At 40.2% G+C, this 20,361-nt stretch overlaps 1 protein-coding gene across 1 annotated transcript in view; it reads right to left on the bottom strand.

The window, feature by feature from the left end:
- Positions 1-919: 919 nt before the first annotated feature.
- LOC134211392 (GATA zinc finger domain-containing protein 5-like) overlaps positions 920-20,361 on the bottom strand; it is a 679,652-nt gene continuing 660,210 nt past the window's right edge. Inside the window, exons 11-13 of the mRNA XM_062688198.1 lie at positions 6,142-6,488; positions 5,795-6,071; positions 920-5,140 (exon numbers count right to left, since the gene is read on the bottom strand). Of these exons, the coding sequence (XP_062544182.1) occupies positions 5,125-5,140; positions 5,795-6,071; positions 6,142-6,488 (640 nt within the window). The 3' untranslated portion in view covers positions 920-5,124. The remainder of the gene's footprint in view (positions 5,141-5,794; positions 6,072-6,141; positions 6,489-20,361) is intronic.

Genomic DNA, 20,361 nt, shown 5'->3' with positions numbered 1-20,361 from the left:
CATCGTGCCAACTAACGCCGTTCGGCTTCCGTCAACGGATGGAAATTCCGAAATTTACCCCGGCCATAAGATCGTCGAGAAGTCGAGAAAAAACGCGGACGCCGCGTCATTCGATGACCATCTAACCAACGACCGTCGGGTCATTTAACGACCATCTATCCAACGACCGCTGGGTCATCCGACGACCATCCCATAAAGTTTATTTAGATTCCTCACCATTTGAAATATACTCACGCTCAAACGTCCTGGGACCAGGGAGAAAAGAGGCCTTTTGCCAAATAAAATATTCCGCATGATATTTGTTTTACGAAGACTTTTTCATTTTAGCGAGTATTCCAAATCATCCGGTTAGCTTATTATTAATCAGTTATAAACATGTGTTTTGTTCCCGGTATAAAAATCCTTTTGAAAATGAATTTACCAAATCACGAATTAGATGCACTTTTATTGTGCTCAGAAGAGTTCACCCGGGGCTTAGGTGAAACAGTCAAGGAAATAGTTCATACTGGATGGTCAACTGTGATGGAAAGAAGAACAAGTGTCAAAACAAGGTAAAAGAAGCAGCGTCTTTGCAGGTCTCGTCAGAGGTTGTCACGATCAGGGCTGACAATAGTCATCGTCGCAGCACGAAATGCCACAGTAGCGACGAGTTGTAGTGTCTTCATTGCTACTCGACGCATCGTCGATGACGCACACGACGTTAGCGTTCGCCATGCAACCAAATCGTCATGACGACATCGAAGAACGAAGGCTTCCAGCATTCTTCAAGCGGCAGCTGTCATGCGAAGATTTTTATTAATTCTTTGTAATAATGAATTTGAAGTAACGTACGAAGGCGCTATAAATGTTATCAATACATTTATGTTACCAAAGTTCCTACAAGACACCAAAAATATGATTTACAAGCTACAATAAAAATATTTTGGAACTAGCTCATTCAATATATATGTTAAATAAAAAAATATGGGCTTCACGAAAATCACGAAAAAAAAATTAAGGTTTTGTCCGGCTTTCCGCCACTGTGCGCTGGTATGGATTGTAATTCCTTCCCTTACAGCGTTACGCAATTTGTGAAAGACCCCTTAAGTATTTTTTATCGATAAAGAAAAGGTCGAATCAGAAGCAGAAGGCTTTTTCACGTAACGTAGTATTCAAAACTTCTGTGAGAACTGTAACAGTTCACCGTGCTTCACGAGAAACTAATACTACTACTAAGTCATACTTTTTGTATGAAGCTTCTGAAAATTTTGTAGATCGTCACACTTCACTCAACCCCCTCCCCCTCTAAGCGTTGCGTAATTTGCGGACATTCCCTAGACAACAACACCACACTAATGTTGGTCCCCGGATACAGCGTTATCCGAGGAATTGAAGATGTAGATGTCCTAGTAAAGATCGGTTGAAGAAGCCCTTTCCTAAGCCGGGAGGTTCTTGCCGGCGATGCAAAGCATTGGAGCAAGAAGGAAGTCATCTCTGACTAGACCACAGGATGACATCAGCAGAGAACGTTTTGTCGGATGGTAAAGGTTCTATAACCCAGCGAGAAGTGGTCTGATCATCCCGCCGCGAACAAGTGGTATTACATTGCGAGGCATGTAAATGCCAAATATCGGTAAGTCACATTTTCAACCACAACCAACAACATTGCGAACGTCGCAACAACGGCCCTACGAAACAACTTGGTGAATGAGTGGAACATTATTAACTTCCTTAAAGACTGCCAACTCTTCACTAAAATATAACGACCTGGCTATGAACACTGACGAACCCACTGGACACCGAACTTCAAAAAGATTATCCCAAAAACGAATGAGCCAAACAACGAACAGGAAGAAAAAGTAGTTAAATTAAAGTAGACACTCTAGATTTCGATGTTCCATTTCTCGATAACTCTCCCAATGTCGATGGTTTTCTCGATCCTTTCAAACCACGTACACTGAACCAGTGGATGGCAGATTTTAAAACAGTTCTGCATAACAATCTTTCAGAAATTGTATAAAATTTTGGCATATACAATTTAGGAAGATTTTAATACAACCGTTGTATTGAAATCTCACAATATCTGCATAAAAAGTTTACATTTTTTTGTACTAAAACCTTGCAGAATTGTGTATGCGAAGAATTTATACAATTATTGTAGGATTTGTTCCTTGGATGTACATTTTTGTTTTCTACATCTAGAAAACCTCTCAATCTCGATATCTCTCTATCTTAACCCTTAAATGCGCAATGTTGTTTCAAAACAACAAACCGAAAATACGTTTAATGTTAATGATTTTAATGGGTGCTTACGTTAAAAATATTTTCGACGATTTCTAAAAAAAATCGCCTTGCGCCTTTAAGTTCTGATCACATCTGGTTTAGGATTCACTCTCCCTATATCTATATTCAAATTTCTAGGCGACTAGACCATCTTTGGACAATAACAAAGACATCAACACCAAAAAATAACATTTGTCGTTTTTCCTCGCTCTCTCTCCCTACATCTCCTCCCTTGAATATCGAGATGCAGAGAGTCGACTGTAAATTAATTCAAACCACCGTAATATTTTGAGTCGGAACTTTTCTGGTTCGCGCATCCTTACCATGAATTTAATTTTTCCATTATTATTGAAAACTCTGTATTTTTTATTTTCTTCAAGAGACGAACCAGCCTCGGGCTAATAGTCTCTATAATACAGACAAAAAAAAACATTTTTTGAAAAAGGATGATTTATCCATTCGAGTAGTATTAAGACGGTTAGCAGTATCAATGTCACTGTGCCCTGATTTTTTTTGCGGTGGGGATCAATCATAAGGTAGGGGGAAATAGCTTTTTTGAAATAATGCTGAGAAAAAGGTTGAGTTTTGCTTAGATTCAGTGCTTGTTTGGAAAATTCCGCAAAACCGACTACACTTTACAGCATGCAGGATTACAAATGTTATTGGATTAGATTTTGAATTGTGTATTAGCTTCTTGTGACAATACAAGATACCGTTTCGATCGGATCGCGGAGATCACGTGTTCCGTTTCCAATTATATACGTATTTCAACATGGTACTATGCTGATCCGTTTCCGATCACAAGTTCACGGGCCTATTATGCAAAACGAATAACGTTCAAAACCCCGAACATGACCCATATTTAAAATACTTGCATTTTAACCTTTAAAACTTAAAACTTTAAAAATTAGTTTCATAGGATCTTGAATTTATTCGTAATTTTGACCCTCCGTACGGCTAACCGTTGAAAATTTTAGTTTGAGGGCACTAAAACGCTAGTGTTTGAAATATGAGTCATGTTTTGAGTTTGAGTTAAAACTGCAGTATGGTTCAGAATGGTGAATAGAACGACTTGCATAATACACTTCAATATTGCACTGATAATATGATAAATAATGTGATTAGGGTCATTATAATTACACACTTGCTTATGTTTACTTTGATTTTTTTCAACGGGATTATCCTGTTTTTCACATTCTTCCAGCCGCTTCTGCTCAATAGAAAGGCGAAAAAGTTACTAAAGTCATTAAAATCGCTTTAATTTCAGCAGTCAAAAAATCAGGTGTTTCTTTCGACTTGTATCAAGAAAGTGAACTATCATCAGTGCAATATTGCTTTCTTCGTCAATCTCGGAAACAGCAATTACCCCATTTAAACCCCAAAAATGCAATGCAACGGAAGCGGCAGAATATTTCCTGTCGGATCTAACCGCGATCCAGGGATTTTATCGATCATTTAGTAATCTGCGTTCGATCATTTAGTAGTTTGTCAATAACACATTCTAGAGGCTTAACCTTCCGGGGCTCGCTTCATCCTGGACCGCTCACGCAGTCCCGGCTGTGCTGTGAACGAGAAGCGTTATTTTTTCGAACCTGTTGTACTTTTTACAACGGCGCGAGCCCCGAAGGTTAATTTCAAAATGTTTTGTATGGTGGACTTCTAGTACAAATGTTTATCTACAACTCTGTCTAACAGTTCGTTGTTTGAATTTTACTAATAATGGAGCTACAGAACTAGTAGCAGTAGCTAATACTAAATGATTGATATTTTGTTATCATTTGGTATAAGTTACTGCAACTAGCGCTGTAACTCCTTCAACGGTGGAATTTAAGAAGTTCACCATACAACACATTTTGAAATTAATCCTCTGGAATGAATTATCGACAAACTACTAAATGAACGAACGCGGATTACTAAATGATCGATAACACCCTTTGACGACCGTCATGCTGCATTGCATTAGGATTCGATTTGTACCGCGACGCACAGATGTTCCACAACCACGCACTTTGTTCCTATTTCAAATAGAAATTCGAATATTTTTTATGCGCTTTTCTCCTTTTTTTTGCTCTCTTTCGAACCCAATGTATTTTTTTTGTTTTATCGTGTTTTTTGCTTGTTTCTTTTTTTTTGTCGCCTCGGTAACATTCTAATAACGTCAACATTATCACAGTATTATTATTTTTATATTTATTTTTTTAAAGGTTTCCTTTAATTTTCTCGTTATTGAAACATGTGTTGTGTTTTGTAGTTTACCTCGCGCTTACTGCGCGTATTCTTCTGATTACTGTTCTAATATGTCAGTGTTGTTTTTGCTTCTTCCCTCCGATGCTCTACAATCGAACTTGTATAAATTGCTGTTGAGATGTTAATACGTTGCTATGTTTTGAATTTTGTCTGATGTTGTTCTTCGAAAAACATAATTTCTTGGATTGATTCTACCAATTCAAGGGCGTCAAGGTCCAAGAACCAATGAAATTGTATTCAGAAGGGAAGGTGACTCTAACAGTAGACAATTCAACAGCTGCTTCTCCTCCTTTGGAAAAGGAACCTCCGCTACCAGCACTCGTCCTCTCCGTGTAGGGGGAGACCAGGGAATGCAGGATAAGGATGCCTCCATCACTGTGTTTTACAAACTGCAGCGTGATAGTGATTGATGATGCTCTGGATAAGCTATGTGTTACATGAGTTGTTCCTGCTACTGCTGAGCTCTGGTTACAAATTGTTCCTGATGTATGTGTGTATGTGGTGTGTGTTTTGGATTTATATGTACACAATCAAATGTTTGTTGTAGTAATTCTTAATGAGAAAGGTAAAGTAATGAACGGCAAAATGTCTCTGTTTAATCCTGCATTGCATCTGTCATGGCCTATGAAACCTGAAATAGTTGGAAATAGAGAAACGATATTTTAGAATCAGTTTGAAAAAGGAAACATGTTTAAAAAGGCATCACGCTATCACGACGATAATTGTTCAAAAGGTGTCTTGCCGCTGATCTGTAGCTGCTCACGATGGTACAAATTTGAAATGGTCTTGTAAAACTTGCAGCAACTGCACTGTTATATTGCGTAGGAAGATTAATTTAAATTATTTTTCTAACCGCTCACTATTATTTTGTAGATTCTGATTACAAATAAATCGTTTTATTAAAACATTTTGCAATAGAGCACGATTTGTGAAATATGGTTGAATATTTTCTCATTGTATTTTGTGAACAGTTGAGACTCGAGCTCGCGCGTTGTTGTATTTTGTACAACACTAAGGATAAAGCATTGCTCGTGGTACACAGTACTCGTATCGGCGTTCCAGGATCACGCGCTCGCTGAACGGTTAAAGAAAGCCGAATTTGTGCGAATTGCTCATTGCTAATGCTAGTCCAAGTTTGTTTTTCAAATTGCTTCGTGAAAAACATTCAATGACAATACTATTTTGAAAAACATTTTTTTTGCGTGTCCCAATGAATCTCATATGAAATAAAAAATGAAAGTTTTGATTCGTTGACAATGGTATCAAGTATGACAATAGTACGCACCTGGTAAGATGTCGACTGCCTTCGTGCACGGCCATCTCGGAGCTTTTGAACTCGTTCAATTCCTTCCGGATGGCGGCCTTGTCCTTGGGGGTGAGCCGCGTCCACGGCTTATCCGCCCGCCGGTCGTAGTCGTGCGCCTGGGTCACCTCGATGTAATCGTTGAAGCGGATGATCTTCTTCTCCTTCAACTCGTCCACGGTGGGTCGGAAGCTCAGCTTTCGCAGCAGGTAGCGTTTCTTCTCCTCCTTCTGTTTCTTCTCTTCCGCGGGAGTTTGCGCTGTGAGATGGGATAAAGTAGTTTGGTAAGTCCGATGACATTGCCGCCCCATTGCCCGTCCGATACTCACTCTTCAGGATATTCCTCTCGACCAGCTCCTCCGCGGTAGGCCGCATCGATAGCCGCCGGATCAACCGGGCCCCGATGGCTTCCTTCGATTCCTGCTTTTCGTTGTCCGACTGCAGCTGCAGTATGTTGCGATTGATCAGCTCCTGCCGGTCCGGCCGCAGCGCCAGCTTGATCGAGAGGCTCTCCCGGCGGGCGATCTTGGCCGCTCGATCGGTGTCGTCTTCCCGGTAGCATATGGGGCCATCGTTATGGTCGTCGTTGTCGCTCTCGCGGATCACGTACGGCCGGGTGTTCTCTTTGTTCTCGATCGTACTCGGTAGGCCGATCTGGAAACGCATGGGTCGCGCGCTGCAGAAATGGATAGGATCGAGTTAGGTTAGCTTTCTCGATGATATTGGCCTTGGGACAGGCGTTTATTGATTGGTGAAATAAATTTAAACTATATAAAATATAATATATAAAATAAAATCATTATATGCATGGTAAAAATAACATGATAGAAGAAATTGGTGCTAAGCGCAAAATGATCAATGCTCGTATAATTTGGGTTGATTGATATCATGATGCTTGTTGTTATTCCAGTCAGTGGACTAATTAGAAAATAAATAATGAATATACATAGTACTGATTGAAAAGTGCAGTGGCCAATCTGGAAGAATAGTATTAAAACATGCCGAAAACAGCTATTGGAATTACCGTGCAGTGATTTGAAAACGCAAAAAAAAAGTTATGTTACCTATGGGAGAGCTGGAGAATATATTCTTTATGTTGCTCATTACATGCATGACGTCCGTAGACGTTGGAAAATGTAAACCGGAACGATTTCGGGAGATTCGACGTACTTATACATACAGATAGAGTTCATCATATCATACAACCTATTTCAAAATTCAATTTCCTTGATGATGATCAACGAATATCGAATGTTGAAAAAACCCAGATTAATACACCTAGTGGTGATGGAGCCTTTCTCGTGTGCTATAAAAATAGTATTGGGATAGAACCCGCGTCGAATGCAATCTGTTACGAGCAAATTGGTTAAGAATAAAAGCCAAAAAAATGAGTGAGAATTTTTTACGCGCTCGATTTTGGTATAAAAAAATTGTATTTTGGCCATAACTTCTGAGCCCATAGTCCGATCTGGCCAATTTTCAATAGGAAACAACAATGGGAAAGGATTCTGCGTTGAATGCAACTTGAGCAAATCGATTAAGGATAAGTGCCTAAAAATTAGTGAGCTTTTTGGCGGGTTTTGAGCACACACATACACACACAGACATCACTTCAATTCGTCGAGCTGAGTCGATCGGTATATAACACTATGGGTCTCCAGGCCTCCTATAAAAAGTTCGTTTTTTTACATCGAGAAGGCAGCACCTTCAACGCGATGTAGGTAGCGCAAGCCTGGTAAGGTAGCCTACCGAAGATTCTACAGCTACCAAGAAAGGCAAAAGTAGAGCAAACGGATTGATTCAACGGCAACAGACCCGGCAACGAATAAAGGACAACAATTGGAAAGTCGGAACTTGGAACGTGGGAACTTTGAATGAACCCGCACGTGTTGGGCTCCTGGCTCGTGAGCTGCAGAAGGTCGGCATGAGTGTGGTAGCCAACCAGGAAATACGGTTGTCCAGAACTGGAGAACGTGAATTCCGGATGGTGGATCCCATCGCGAACACTTCATTCAAGTACCACATCTACTATAGCGGCGGTGACAGAGCAGAACGAGGAGTTGGTTTCATGGTGATCGGGAAGCAAGCTGAAGCGTGTTATCCGGTGGAAGCCGATAAGCGACCGCATTTGCGTGTTGAGAATGAAGGGCAAATTCTTCAACTTTATAGCCTGATCAGCATCTATGCCCTTCTTCTTTATCTTCTTCTTTATTGGGAGTAGGGAAAAGCCCGTTCGAGTAGTGCTCGTATAGGCACTTTCTCGAATGGGCGCAAAACCTTCTCATCTTTTCGTATCAACAGAATTTACATTGACTCCAAATGATACATTATGGTCTTAAATATACAATTATACACTACTTATACCCTAACGAACGATAAGCCTCATGACGTGAAGGATGAGTTCTATGAGAGCCTTGATAAGGCTTACGAAGAGTGCCCAACACACGAGTTAAAGATTGTCATCGGGGATGCAAATGCGCAGATCGGAAGAGAAAGTTTCTTTCTTCCTGTCATTGGTACGGAAAGCCTTCATTCCGCTACCAACGTTAATGGTCTGCGACTTGTAACCTTTGCTGCTGCTAGAGGGATGGCAATAAGCAGTACCTACTTCGCACGTAAGAATATCCGCAAACACACCTGACAACATCCGAGTGGAGACACTTGCTCACAGATAGACCACGTGCTGGTCGACGGACGACATTTCTCGGTTGTTATAGATGTAAGGTCCTTCAGAGGTCCGAATGTCGACTCGGATCACTACCTTGTAGTTGCAAAAATTCGGGCGCGACGCTTCAGCGTCACGAATTCACGAAACAACAGAACGATGCGTTTCAATATCTAATACTTATCAGTTGAAGGAGTTGCTGAACAGTACCACCAGAAACTGGACGAGCGGATAGGAGATGCCACCGGATCTGGCGACGTCAACATATTGTGGGAAAATATCCACGAAGCTGTGACTACAACAGCGCAGGATGTGTTAGGCACTGCACAACGACGCCAACGAAATGGTTGGTTTGATGAGGAGTGCCAGCGAGTGACGGACGAGAAAATTTTTGCTAGGAGTCGAATGCTAGTGGCTAGTACCCGTTCCAACAGAGAGCGGTACAGTGTAGCAAGGGCAGAAGAGAAACGAATCCACCGCAGAAAAAAAAGTAAGTAAGTGCCCGCCATGTGCAATGACCGAGAGGGGAATTTGCTGACAGACAAGACTATGGTGGCAGCCAGTGAAGGACGAGATCCCGGTCGAGCTTCTCAAACACGGAAGTGAACAGCTGCATCGATCAATCCACCACATTATCCAGAAAATATGGGAGGATGAAAAACTGCCTGCCGGCTGGTTGGATGGCCTCATATGCCCAATCTATGAGAAAGGACACAGACTAGAGTGTGCCAATTACAGAGGGATCACCCTTCTGAGCTCGGCGTACAAAATCCTGTCGCGTATCCTGTTTAACAGACTGAGATCGCTTGAGGAGTCCTTTGTCGGCGAATACCAGGCAGGTTTTCGTGAGGGCCGATCAACGACGGATCAGATGTTTAGCCTGCGGATGATCCTTGATAAATTCCGGGAGTACAACTTGCAGACTCACCATCTGTTCATTGATTTCAAAGCAGCGTACGATTCAGTGAAGAGAAATGAGCTGTGGCAGATAATGTCCGAATATGGTTTTCCGGCGAAACTGATTAGACTGATACGTACAACGCTGGATGGCTCGAAATCAAGTATTCGGATTGCAGACGAAGTGTCAACCTCGTTTGTGACCTTAGACGAATTTAAGCAGGGTGATGCACTTTCGAATTTATTGTTCAACATTGCACTCGAAGTCGCTATTGGGAGATCTGACGTGCAGAGGAACGGAACTATCATCACACGGTCGCATATACTCCTGGGCTTTGCGGACGACATCGACTTTATTGGAATCCATCGCAGAGCAGTAGTGGAGGCTTTTGCCCATTGAAGATGGAGACGGCGAGGGTGGGCTTAACCATTAACTCTACCAAGACAAAGTACATGTTGGCAGGTAGAGATAGAGGAAGATCTAGTGGTGTTGGTGCTGAGGTAGTGCTTGATGGGGATTTGTTTGAAGTTGTTGAAGAATTTGTCTATGATTATTTATTTATTTATTTATTTATTTAATCTTCAACTTATTGTTGTACAGATTGAAACTTATACTATATGGAGGATCCTTCGTTTATATGTAGACTTACTTAAGCCGAAATCATACACTTCACTGGTTTCATTAAATGCACGGCAGCACAAAGTCCACGGTTCGTTAAAGCTATAGTTGGTGCGACGGGTAGATTGCCAAAGGAGCGAGTGTTGACGTAGTTGTCGTTGAGGAGCATGAAAGTTTACTTGGCTTAGAAGAGCGCTGCATTCAACATCCCCGTTGAGAAGTCCATAAACATAGAGCCGTTGTAGAAGTTTTCTCCTAGATGCCAATGTCTCCAGAGAAATTAGCCGGCATCTTTCTTCATAAGGTGGTAAGTTGGCGAAATCATTCCAGGGCAGCACACGTAAAGCGTATCGGATAAAATTCCGTTGGATAGCTTCTATTCGGTCGGTTTGTGTGACGTGGTAGGGTGCCCAAACAACTACAGCGTATTCCAGCAGGCTACGAACGACGCCACAATATATAGATTTGAGCGCGTAAACATCCTGGAAAGCGTTTGTATTCCTTTTAACAAAGCCTAACAGAGCATAAGCTTTAGCTGTTACCGTCGTGATGTGCTCATTGAATCTCACTTTTGAGTCTATTACTACTCCCAGGTCCTTGACCGTGCTAACTCGGAGAAGATTGTTGTTTCCCATTAAATAATCAACATGCAGGGGATTACGCAAGCGGTTGAAAGAAATGACACTACATTTGGAAATGTTAACCTGCATGCCATTCAGAGTGCACCAGTAAAGGAGAGAGTCTATGTCTTGCTGGAGTGCACAACAATCAAGATTAGATCTAATCACACGAAATATTTTCAGATCATCGGCAAACATAAGTTTCGAGGATTTCAGACGAGTTGAGAGGTCGTTGACAAATAGGATGAAGATTAACGGTCCTAAATGACTTCCCTGGGGAACCCCTGATGGTATTTCGAAGCTGGGTGAACTGATTCCGTTGATACTGATGAAGGCAGAGCGATCAATCAAATACGACTGCAGCCATTGTGTAGCCCAGTCCGGTAGTCCCATACGTTTCATTTTGTCGACAACGAGCCCATGAGGAACCTTATCGAACGCCTTGCTAAAGTCCACGTAGATGCAATCGACTTGTCGTCTTTTCTCGATTGACTTAATCAATGAGTTGACAAACACCATGAGGTTAGTGGTTGTAGATCGTTTCCGCATGAATCCATGTTGATGCTCGGTAATCATTGGACGAATCGCGTGGTACATAACATCATAGACCAATTTTTCGAGCACTTTGGGTAAACAGTTTAGAATAGAAGATTATGGAGCTCTGCAATACGCCTTGCTTAGGTGTATCGACGCTGTAGCTAACGATATTGATTCCAACCTTCAAAGTAAACCTGATTTTTTGGCATTTCTTTTGAATTTCAAATATTGTACAAAGTTTACAACATGAGAATCTGATTTTCAAAGGACTTTTTAATAGTTTTCTTTTGTACTACATAAGATGATGAAGGGATCTCTGCAAGTGTCCGGTATTGGGAGGTGTCCAGGCTGGGGGATCTCCCCCTATATAAATGAATACAATAAATGTAAATCAATGAACAAAAGGAACCTGTCTACCCGTCTAGTGCAATTTAAGACCCTTCTCAAGTGATTGTTTTCAATATCTTCCTTAATATTTACACGCAAAAGGTATCATCCCTGCTAGGTGGATTAATCTGTTTTTGTTTTTTTTGTCTGTTTCTGTTTTTCTGCACTAAGCCTCATGCTTATCAAAATTAATTACTGTTCTTCTTAAAAACTGGAAAGTTTTTATTCATTCTTCTCCATTATTAACCGGATTTTCAAGCGTGCCCACAACCGAACCACAAAATTTAAATGTCTGAAAATGTCAAATTTGCACAATTGTCAAAGAAATTTTCCAAATCGACGAACTCAACCTAATTTCTTTGCTAGCGGTAAGGTTGTTTGTCTAGCTTTCCATTTGTATAGAAATGTCAGCATAATTTCAACTAGGGTCGAAGTTATGGACCAAAACAAAAGGGTGCCCACAACCAAACCTATTCCCCTATATAGTCTCAAAATCTTCTTCTTGACAATTTATTAATTGTGGTCCGAAATGGATCCAATTGAAAATTGGATTTGAAAAAAACAGTGATTAAGATGCTCTCCACTCTTTTGATTATCAATGAACGTATGAAGTTATCTACCTGTCAGTGGTTGATGATCTATCTCCCGCTTGGTAGATTAGTCAGTTTATTTTGTAATTTAAATAACTACTCCTTTTGCCATGTTGCCTTCCGGAACGAATTATGACACCTAAACATCGTTGTTGTTGGATACTTTTGATTGCGAAGAAACCCCTGTTCACTTTCACAACCATGTTGGTAGTTATTTGAACTGGAAGTGTGTTACGCTTCGGGCTCACACATGTCTACACTATTTCCAACTCTGGATACTAAGATATATGACAACTATTTTCCGCATATCTAAAATCCTATGTTAACCCACCCTACACTGGTAGGCAGTAAGTTGGGCAACATTCCCTCTGCATCCACGAGGAGAAGTTACAGTTTCTCGGGACGACTGGCAAAGAGCTTTGCAGTGTAGATTATTTTCTCACTCGAAGGAGCGAGCGAAGATGATGACAACAACGACACCGCACTCGGCAACATATATCCCAAAGGTATCTAAGTCATCGAGTAACTAACTAAATTGGCACTGGTGGTGGGACAACACACCACACCGTAGAAAGTACCGTGTCAGAAGCTTATTTCATTAAGAATTATGATGATTAAGTGTGCAAAATTTAGGCTGATATTGACACCTCGATTATGTGACAGGTGGGTGATAAATTGTCCTTATTGGGTATTGCGTCATCCTGCATTGATTCAACAGATATATAGGTCTTGGTGGCACTGTATTCTGATTCAATGCACAAAAATCACACTAACCATGCCAATTAATATCACTGTAGATTGAATAAGCAAAGGCGACTGCAAGCAAAGGCGTAGGATTCCCAATCTGGAGATGGCGAGTAGGATTCTTAGTCCGGTTTATGATGTTTTCGGGTAGGAAACTTTCTCGACTCCATCCCCTATCTATCCATTGAACTTGCCAAACAAGATACATATCTCATGCAATGACTGACATAGAAAACCTTTAAATTAATAGCCTAGGAAATGCTAAAAGCATACTAGCACATACTAGGTTGAAAAGCAGGCCAAGTTTCAGTTGGAATGTAGAGCCAATTAAGAAGAAGAAAAAGATTCAATAAAACTGACGTATTATACTGAAATTACGTATTTGATAATTTTTGCCGAATTTTCAACAACTGTATATTCAATCTGTCGTAGAATTCCAAAATCCGTTAATTTTAATATAATGTACACTTAAATTTTATCAAAATTAACAATCTGTTTTATTACCGATTATTCGGTAATCTGATAAATGACTGACCATTCGGCAAAATATACAGAAATTGTGAGGTTGTATTTTTATCGAAAATATGTCTTACTTTTTTTTCGATTATTTCGGCTGAAAATTACCGAGCAAGTAAAAAGTTTAACACAAATCTGAATGTGTGGAAAAAGAAGATTCAGTACCGTGCTTTTCTATTTCGTTCCTTCGAAGGCACAGCGGAAATCTATTTCGGGCCCATCGGGCGCCAGTTTGATGATAAACTCTTCGCCAGCTCGCATCCGGTCCGGCAGTGCCAGGTGATGGAAACCCAAGATTCGCCCACGGTACTAAATCTCGTTTAACATTTATTTATCTTTATTAAACTCTTTCCGTCGCGTCGTGTCGGACGTTCCGGTCGTCCCCGGGCGAAGGATAATTTTACGCCAGTTGTCGGAAATAACGGAGCATAATTCTCAAGCCGACCAACTAGCTGACCGGTGAAGTTCCTGGCGGTGGTTTCTTAACTTTTCTGCCACCACCAACCGCACGGAATAAACTTGTGGGATACAATCTCGTTGAAATAGAGAGTGAGACTCGCATACTAAAGATGTGGTGTGACCGATGAAATAATGTTGTGAATAGCGCATTTAATTCTGATACTATTTCAATTTTATCTGTTCATTTTGTATGCCCGAGATATGTAAAAGTAATCTATTATATGCTAAATTATGTCGATTCCTGTTATAAAACAAACAATCATGAATCACATGAATAACGTTCATAAACATGGTTGCGATTCGCATTGCATATTAATTGTTTAAGAACATTTAATCAAAATTCAAAGATTGTTGCTCTGTATGTTTGCTACTATTTGATTATATGACATTCTAAGAGCAGAATCAGCAGAGATTCAAATTGTATGTATTTTGAATTTGAATGAGAAACATGTATAGAAGATTTCTAATCCAACGTGATTTGGGAAGTCTTGCGGATCACACACAAAAACACTGCGGATTAATTTAACGTGGTGACAGCTCCTCGCTTTCGTTCCTGTGGACCCTAGTGACGACAGTGACTTGTGCAGACCGATCGCCTTGGACAAGAAAAGGGATCCTATGGTTTCCGGATGTGGCGGAAGCGAGGGGGTTGCCTGCAGTGTGGCGATCTAAACACAATTTTCTAATGCTTCATGCAAAAAATTTGAATTATGGAGTAGGGGACTAGCAAATGGTTGCATATATGCCCACGGATACTTTCCCGGCCGTCTTGGTGAAGCCGACCGACGAGTGGGATGGGTCGGATGAACTGCACTAACCGATGCTTGGGTTCGGATACGCGTTTCCGCCGGAGTGTCTCCGACGACCACAAGCAAGATGCCGTCCGCGTAGACAAAAATGTAGATGTTCTTGAGAAGGTTATTGTTCATGGCAACCAGTAATAGGGTCACTACCAGAATAAAACCCTATCGGAAGCTCAATATCTTCCGGGTAGGACCTGGAAGCGAAGTTGCTGACAAGGACTCGGGTCCGAAAATTGGCGGCGACGTTATCGACGCACACCGAAATCCATTTTAGTCGGCGGCGCACAGTAGCTAAAATTCTTTATCATGTGATTTAGCGTAATGGCGTCTTCGAGACATTTTATCAGTAAGACGACGCGCTTCTTTGGAGGTATTCAATTTTATGATCAATCCCCCTAAAAGTGAGATGAAAAAAATGTTTTTTTCTCACTTTACAACATGGAAAGTATACGTCTTCGCGAAAATTGTAGAAAAAATTCTCCAGAAAAATTTTGTCGAAGACACCAAGTTCGTAATTTCATTACTTTTGTAGATTTATTGATTTTTATGCCAACACGTTTTGAACATGTTTGATGTATGTATAAGCATACAAGCATATGGAGACGCATGGTGCATTGGTTCATCAACTCCTTGTGATTGGTGAACGAATTCTACCTTGCATAGTAGGAAATGGTTTTTGATGAAACATTCCTTACATTCGCTTACAACTCTACATTTCAGGTATTAATTTAAAGTTCATTGCTTGTATTTTGTTATGGGTATGAGATTGCCACAATTTGCTTGTTGTCTAGTAGCAATCAAATCAAATATGACTAAAAATTCCAATAAAATTGTTATAACTTTAACTTTTTTAAGTTTTTAAGTCACAATAGCCACCAAACGGCGTATTTTAATATTATCTAAAACTTTCTAGAACATGCAAAAAATGTAGAAATTAAAATGAAAAAGATATGACGAAAACAACATTTTAAGGGGTTGTCTGCATAAAAAGGAAAAAAATCTCTAAAAGTAACGGAATTACGACTTGGTGTCTTCGACAAAGTTTTTCAGGAAAACTTATGCTACAACTTTTATGAAGAATCAAACCTTATATGTTGTGAAGAGGGAAAATTAAATTTTTCATCCCACTTTTAGGGGAAATGATCAGTAAGCTGAATAGTGAATACCTCCAAAGAAGCGCATTAACTTACTGATAAAATGTCTCGAAGACGCCATTACGTTGAATTAAATAATAAAGGTACTATTAAACAAACACGATGAAAACACGATTTTAGCCACTGTACGGCGGTATGAATCGGCTTGGAGATTTTTTAAAGTTTATTTCGTAAAAAAACGGAATTTTTAAAGGATGTTTTCAAAATTTTAACGGAAGAAACTTTTGAATTTCGTCGGAAAAATCTTATGAACTTCATTTGAAATTTATTCAAGAATTTTTCATGCAACTTTAAAGCTTAGATAAATCCTAATCTAATCTAATCGAACACAAACGCAGTGTACTGGCTGCGAAAGCATTGAGTTAGATGACGCCCAATATTTTTCTTGTCAATATTGAGGCTTCGTTATCCTTTTTAATGGTGGATTTAATTTTTTGTATGTGGTCAATCGACCACCGATGACGCTTCTATGGAGTTTGCTTGTGTTTGACGTGTATGCACTACCGCCATCTGGTTGCCGCTTGGCAACACACGAGGAGTTTAGCATAGCGCGATTATGTTTCCGTGACGATGATTTTGATTGTATCTCTATGTGAGATGTCTGTTTCTCTGTGACAATTCTTTGGAGTTTCCAAGGAAGCATTTTGAAATTTTCAAGGAAAATTGTTTGGTATTTCCGTGGGAAATTCTTTGGAATTCACATAAAATTTTTTTCATAATTTCCACGATAAAATGGTCCAAGTTTCTACAGGAAAATGTTCAGAAAATCCACAGAAAGTTTCTGTTGAGTATTCTTCGAAATTTACACAGAAAATTCTTCAGATTTTCCGCTGGAGATTGTTCAAAATGTGGACATTAACACCTAAAAGGCCAAGCTCTTTGAGAAAGCGATTTTTGATTTTGAAAAATCATAACTTTTTTATTTTTCGTTCAATCTTGATGAAATTTTGACACAAGGTCCAATTTTTATTCTAGTTTTGGCTGCACATTGAGTTTTTCGGAATTTCTGGATGGTTCCGGAATTATTCCAGATTTCCTTGGGGTACCAGCAAACTGGTGTTTGGGGTATTTCGCCAGTTACTCAATTTTTCTCCATGGAAACCATATCAAACAGTATAAAACAATATTGCCACACTAATAACGAGTCTCATAGCGATTTTTCCGAAAGTTAGTCTTCCATACGGACATCCCCAGGAAGCTTCCAAATGTCCCCAGGGAACCTGTAGAAGGGACAATTTCGATTTTGCTGCGAAACATGTCGTGCGACGGCTCTTTCTTCACAACTTTTCATGAATATACTCGCTGTTGTTATAGAAGTGGTCTATGGTCAGTTTGGCCACTTTTATGACACCCGGAATACCCCTGGGAACCTGTGAAAGGGACAATTTCGATTTCGCTCCGAAACATGTCGTGCGACGGCTCTTTCTTCACGATCTTTTATGAATATACTCGCTGTTGTTATAAAAGTGGTCATTGATCAGTTTGGCCACTCTTGTGACACTCGGGATGCCCCCAGGGAACCTGTAAAGGGGACAATTTCGATTATGTTCCGAAACATGTCGTGCGACGGCTCTTTCTTCACGATCTTTCATGAATATACTCGCTATTGTTATAAAAGTGGTCTATGGTCAGTTTGGCCACTCTTGTGACGCCCGGAATGCCCCCAGCGAACCTGTAAAGGGGACAATTTCGATTTTGCTCCGAAACATGTAGTACGACGGCTATTTCTTCATAATTTTTCATGAATATACTCGCTGTTGTTATAAAAGTGGTCTATGGTCAGTTTGGCCACTCTTGTGACGCCCGGAATGTCACCAGGGAACCTGCAAAGGGGACAATTTCGATTTTGCTCCGAAACATGTCGTGTGCAGGTTCTTTTTTCACGATTTTCCATGAATAGGCTCACTGTTCTTATAAAAGTGGTATATGGTCAGTTTGGCCACTCTTGTGACACCCGAAATGCCCCCAAGGAACCCGTAAAGGGGACAATTTCAATTTTGCTCCGAAACATATCGTGCGCCGGCTCTTTCTTCACGATTTTTCATGAATATACTCGCTGTTGTTATAAAAGTGGTCTATGGTCAGTTTGGCCACTCTTGTGACACCCGGAATATCCCCAAGGAACCTGTAAAGGGGACAATTTCGATTTTGCTCCGAAACATGTCGTGCGACGTCTCGTTCTTCACAATTTTTCATGAATATACTCGTTATTGTTATAAAAGTGGTTTATGGTCAGTTTGGCAACTGTTGTGACGCCCGGCATGCCCCCAGGGAACCGGTAAAGGGGACAATTGCGATTTTGCTCCGAAACATGTCGTGCGACGGCTCTTTCTTCACGATTTTTCATGAATATACTCGCTGTTGTTATAAAAGTGGTCTATAATTAGTTTGGCCACTCTTGTGACATCCGGAATATCGGCAAGGAACATTTAAAGGGGACGATTTCGATTTTGCTCCGAAGCATGTCACGCGACGGCTCTTTCTTTACGATTTTACATGAATAGGCTCGCTGTTCTTATGAAAGTGGTCATTGGTTAGTTTGGTCATTCTTGTGACACCCGAAATGTCTCCAAGGAAACTGTAAAGGGGACAATTTCGATTTTGCTCCAAAATATGTCATGTGACGGTTCTTTCTTCACGATTTTCTAGAATAGGCTCACTGTTCTTATAAAAGTGGTCTATGGTCAGTTTGGCCACTCTTGTGAAACTCGAGATGCCCTCAAGGGACCCGTAAAGGGGACAATTTCGATTTTGCTCCGAAACATGTCGTGCGATGGTTCTTTCTTCACAATTTTTCATGAATATTCTCGCTGTTGTTATAAAAGTGGTATATGGTCAGTTTGGCCACTCTTGTGAAACTCGGGACGCCCTCAAGGGACCCGTAAAGGGGACAATTTCGATTTTGCTCCGAAACATGTCGTGCGACGGATCTTTCTTCACAATTTTTCATGAATATTCTGGCTGTTGTTATAAAAGTGGTACATGGTCAGTTTGGACACTCTTGTGACACCTGGAATACCCCCAGGGAACCTGTACAGGGAACAATTTTGATTTTGCTCCGAAACATGTCGGGCGAAGGCTCTTTCTTCACGATTTCTCATAAACAGACTCGCGATTGTTATAAAAGTGGTCATTGGTCAGTTTGGCCACTTTGTTCAGAATCGCTAACGTATTCTTTTCAGAATCCTAAATAAATTCTGTTCAGAAAACCATTCGATGTTTTCCAGAATTGCATACATATTCTGTTAGGAACCTTCAACGGATTCTATTCAGAATATCAAACGGATTGGGATCAGAATTCCAAACAAGTTATGTTCCGAATCTCAAACAGATTCTTTACTGAATCCTAAACGGACTCTGTTCATAATTCTGAAAAAATTACGAAAGAATTCGTCTCCAAATACCGAAATTATGTTCAGAATTACGAGCGGATTCTCTTTAGAACTGGATTCTGTTTGAATTTTTGAATCCCGAACAAATTCGTTCCAGAATCTGAAATAGAGTCTGTTTAGAATTCCTGACGGATTTAGTTTAGAATCTCGAACGAATTCTGCGCATAATCCTGAGTGGATGCTTCTTAGAATCTCGAGCCGATGCTGATCAGGATCACAATAGGGTTTTTCTCAGAACTTCACCGTAATGTTTTACAAGTTATTGTTCACTAAGCCTCGAGCATAAAAACATAAGATCGAAATTACAGAATCGGTCAGCATATGATCAACTGAGCCGAAAGGTGCTATGGCGAAAAAACAATTTCTCGTGTCAAGTCCGCTACTGCAAAAAATGTACTATAGACCGGGGTGCTGCTGATAGATTCGTTTTTTTTTTGCTCTCAAGTGAAGGGGTATTTTGAAAAGATTCCCAAGAGCCAAAAATATTTTGCAGTTACTTAGTTGTCAAACATTTCCCGCTCTTAAGATTTATCTTTTCATGCTGCATGAGGGCGCACAAATGCGCGATAATTATATTTTATTTCTGAGACTGCTGTTGGTAGTGAGGACTAAATACGATATATCGTAAACCGTAACACACTACGTCAAAGTGATTATCCATCATTATTTTCCTTTTTTTTTCTTGATTTTTCCTTGACTTTCACACTATTCTGTTTTTTTCTTGAATATCTGAAACATCATAATTCTGCTCCTCAGATTCTCCAGTAAGTCCTGGTTGAAAGTTTACTTTTCCTCCGACTTCAAGACAGCATCACTAGTTAAAACTAGTAAACTATTTCTATGTTTGTACATTTAGATTACTCCGAAGCTACTGCAAGTAGCGAAGGGCTAGTAGGATATCGTAAGAGACAATATACGGAATATAAGGAAGAAATGACATAATGCTTCATTACTTATTCAAAACTACCATCGCTTGTAACTATGAAACAATCAGCATTTGGCTTTGATTTTACTCTAAACATTCTAACGAATACCGTAGTTCTACTTGCTTTAATATATGTTCTCGATGTCAAGCGTGAATAATAGCGAAGCCTGTTTCTATTTGCTCCTCTTTTGACTGGTGCCGCATCAAAATCAATGACTAGCATCGTCAAAATTCTTGGAAT

Source organism: Armigeres subalbatus, chromosome 2, assembly GCF_024139115.2.
Source record: "Armigeres subalbatus isolate Guangzhou_Male chromosome 2, GZ_Asu_2, whole genome shotgun sequence".
In the NCBI taxonomy this organism is placed as follows: Eukaryota; Metazoa; Arthropoda; class Insecta; order Diptera; family Culicidae; genus Armigeres; species Armigeres subalbatus.
The sequence above is the reverse complement of the archived record's forward strand: the minus strand, read 5'-3'. Positions and strand labels throughout refer to the sequence as shown.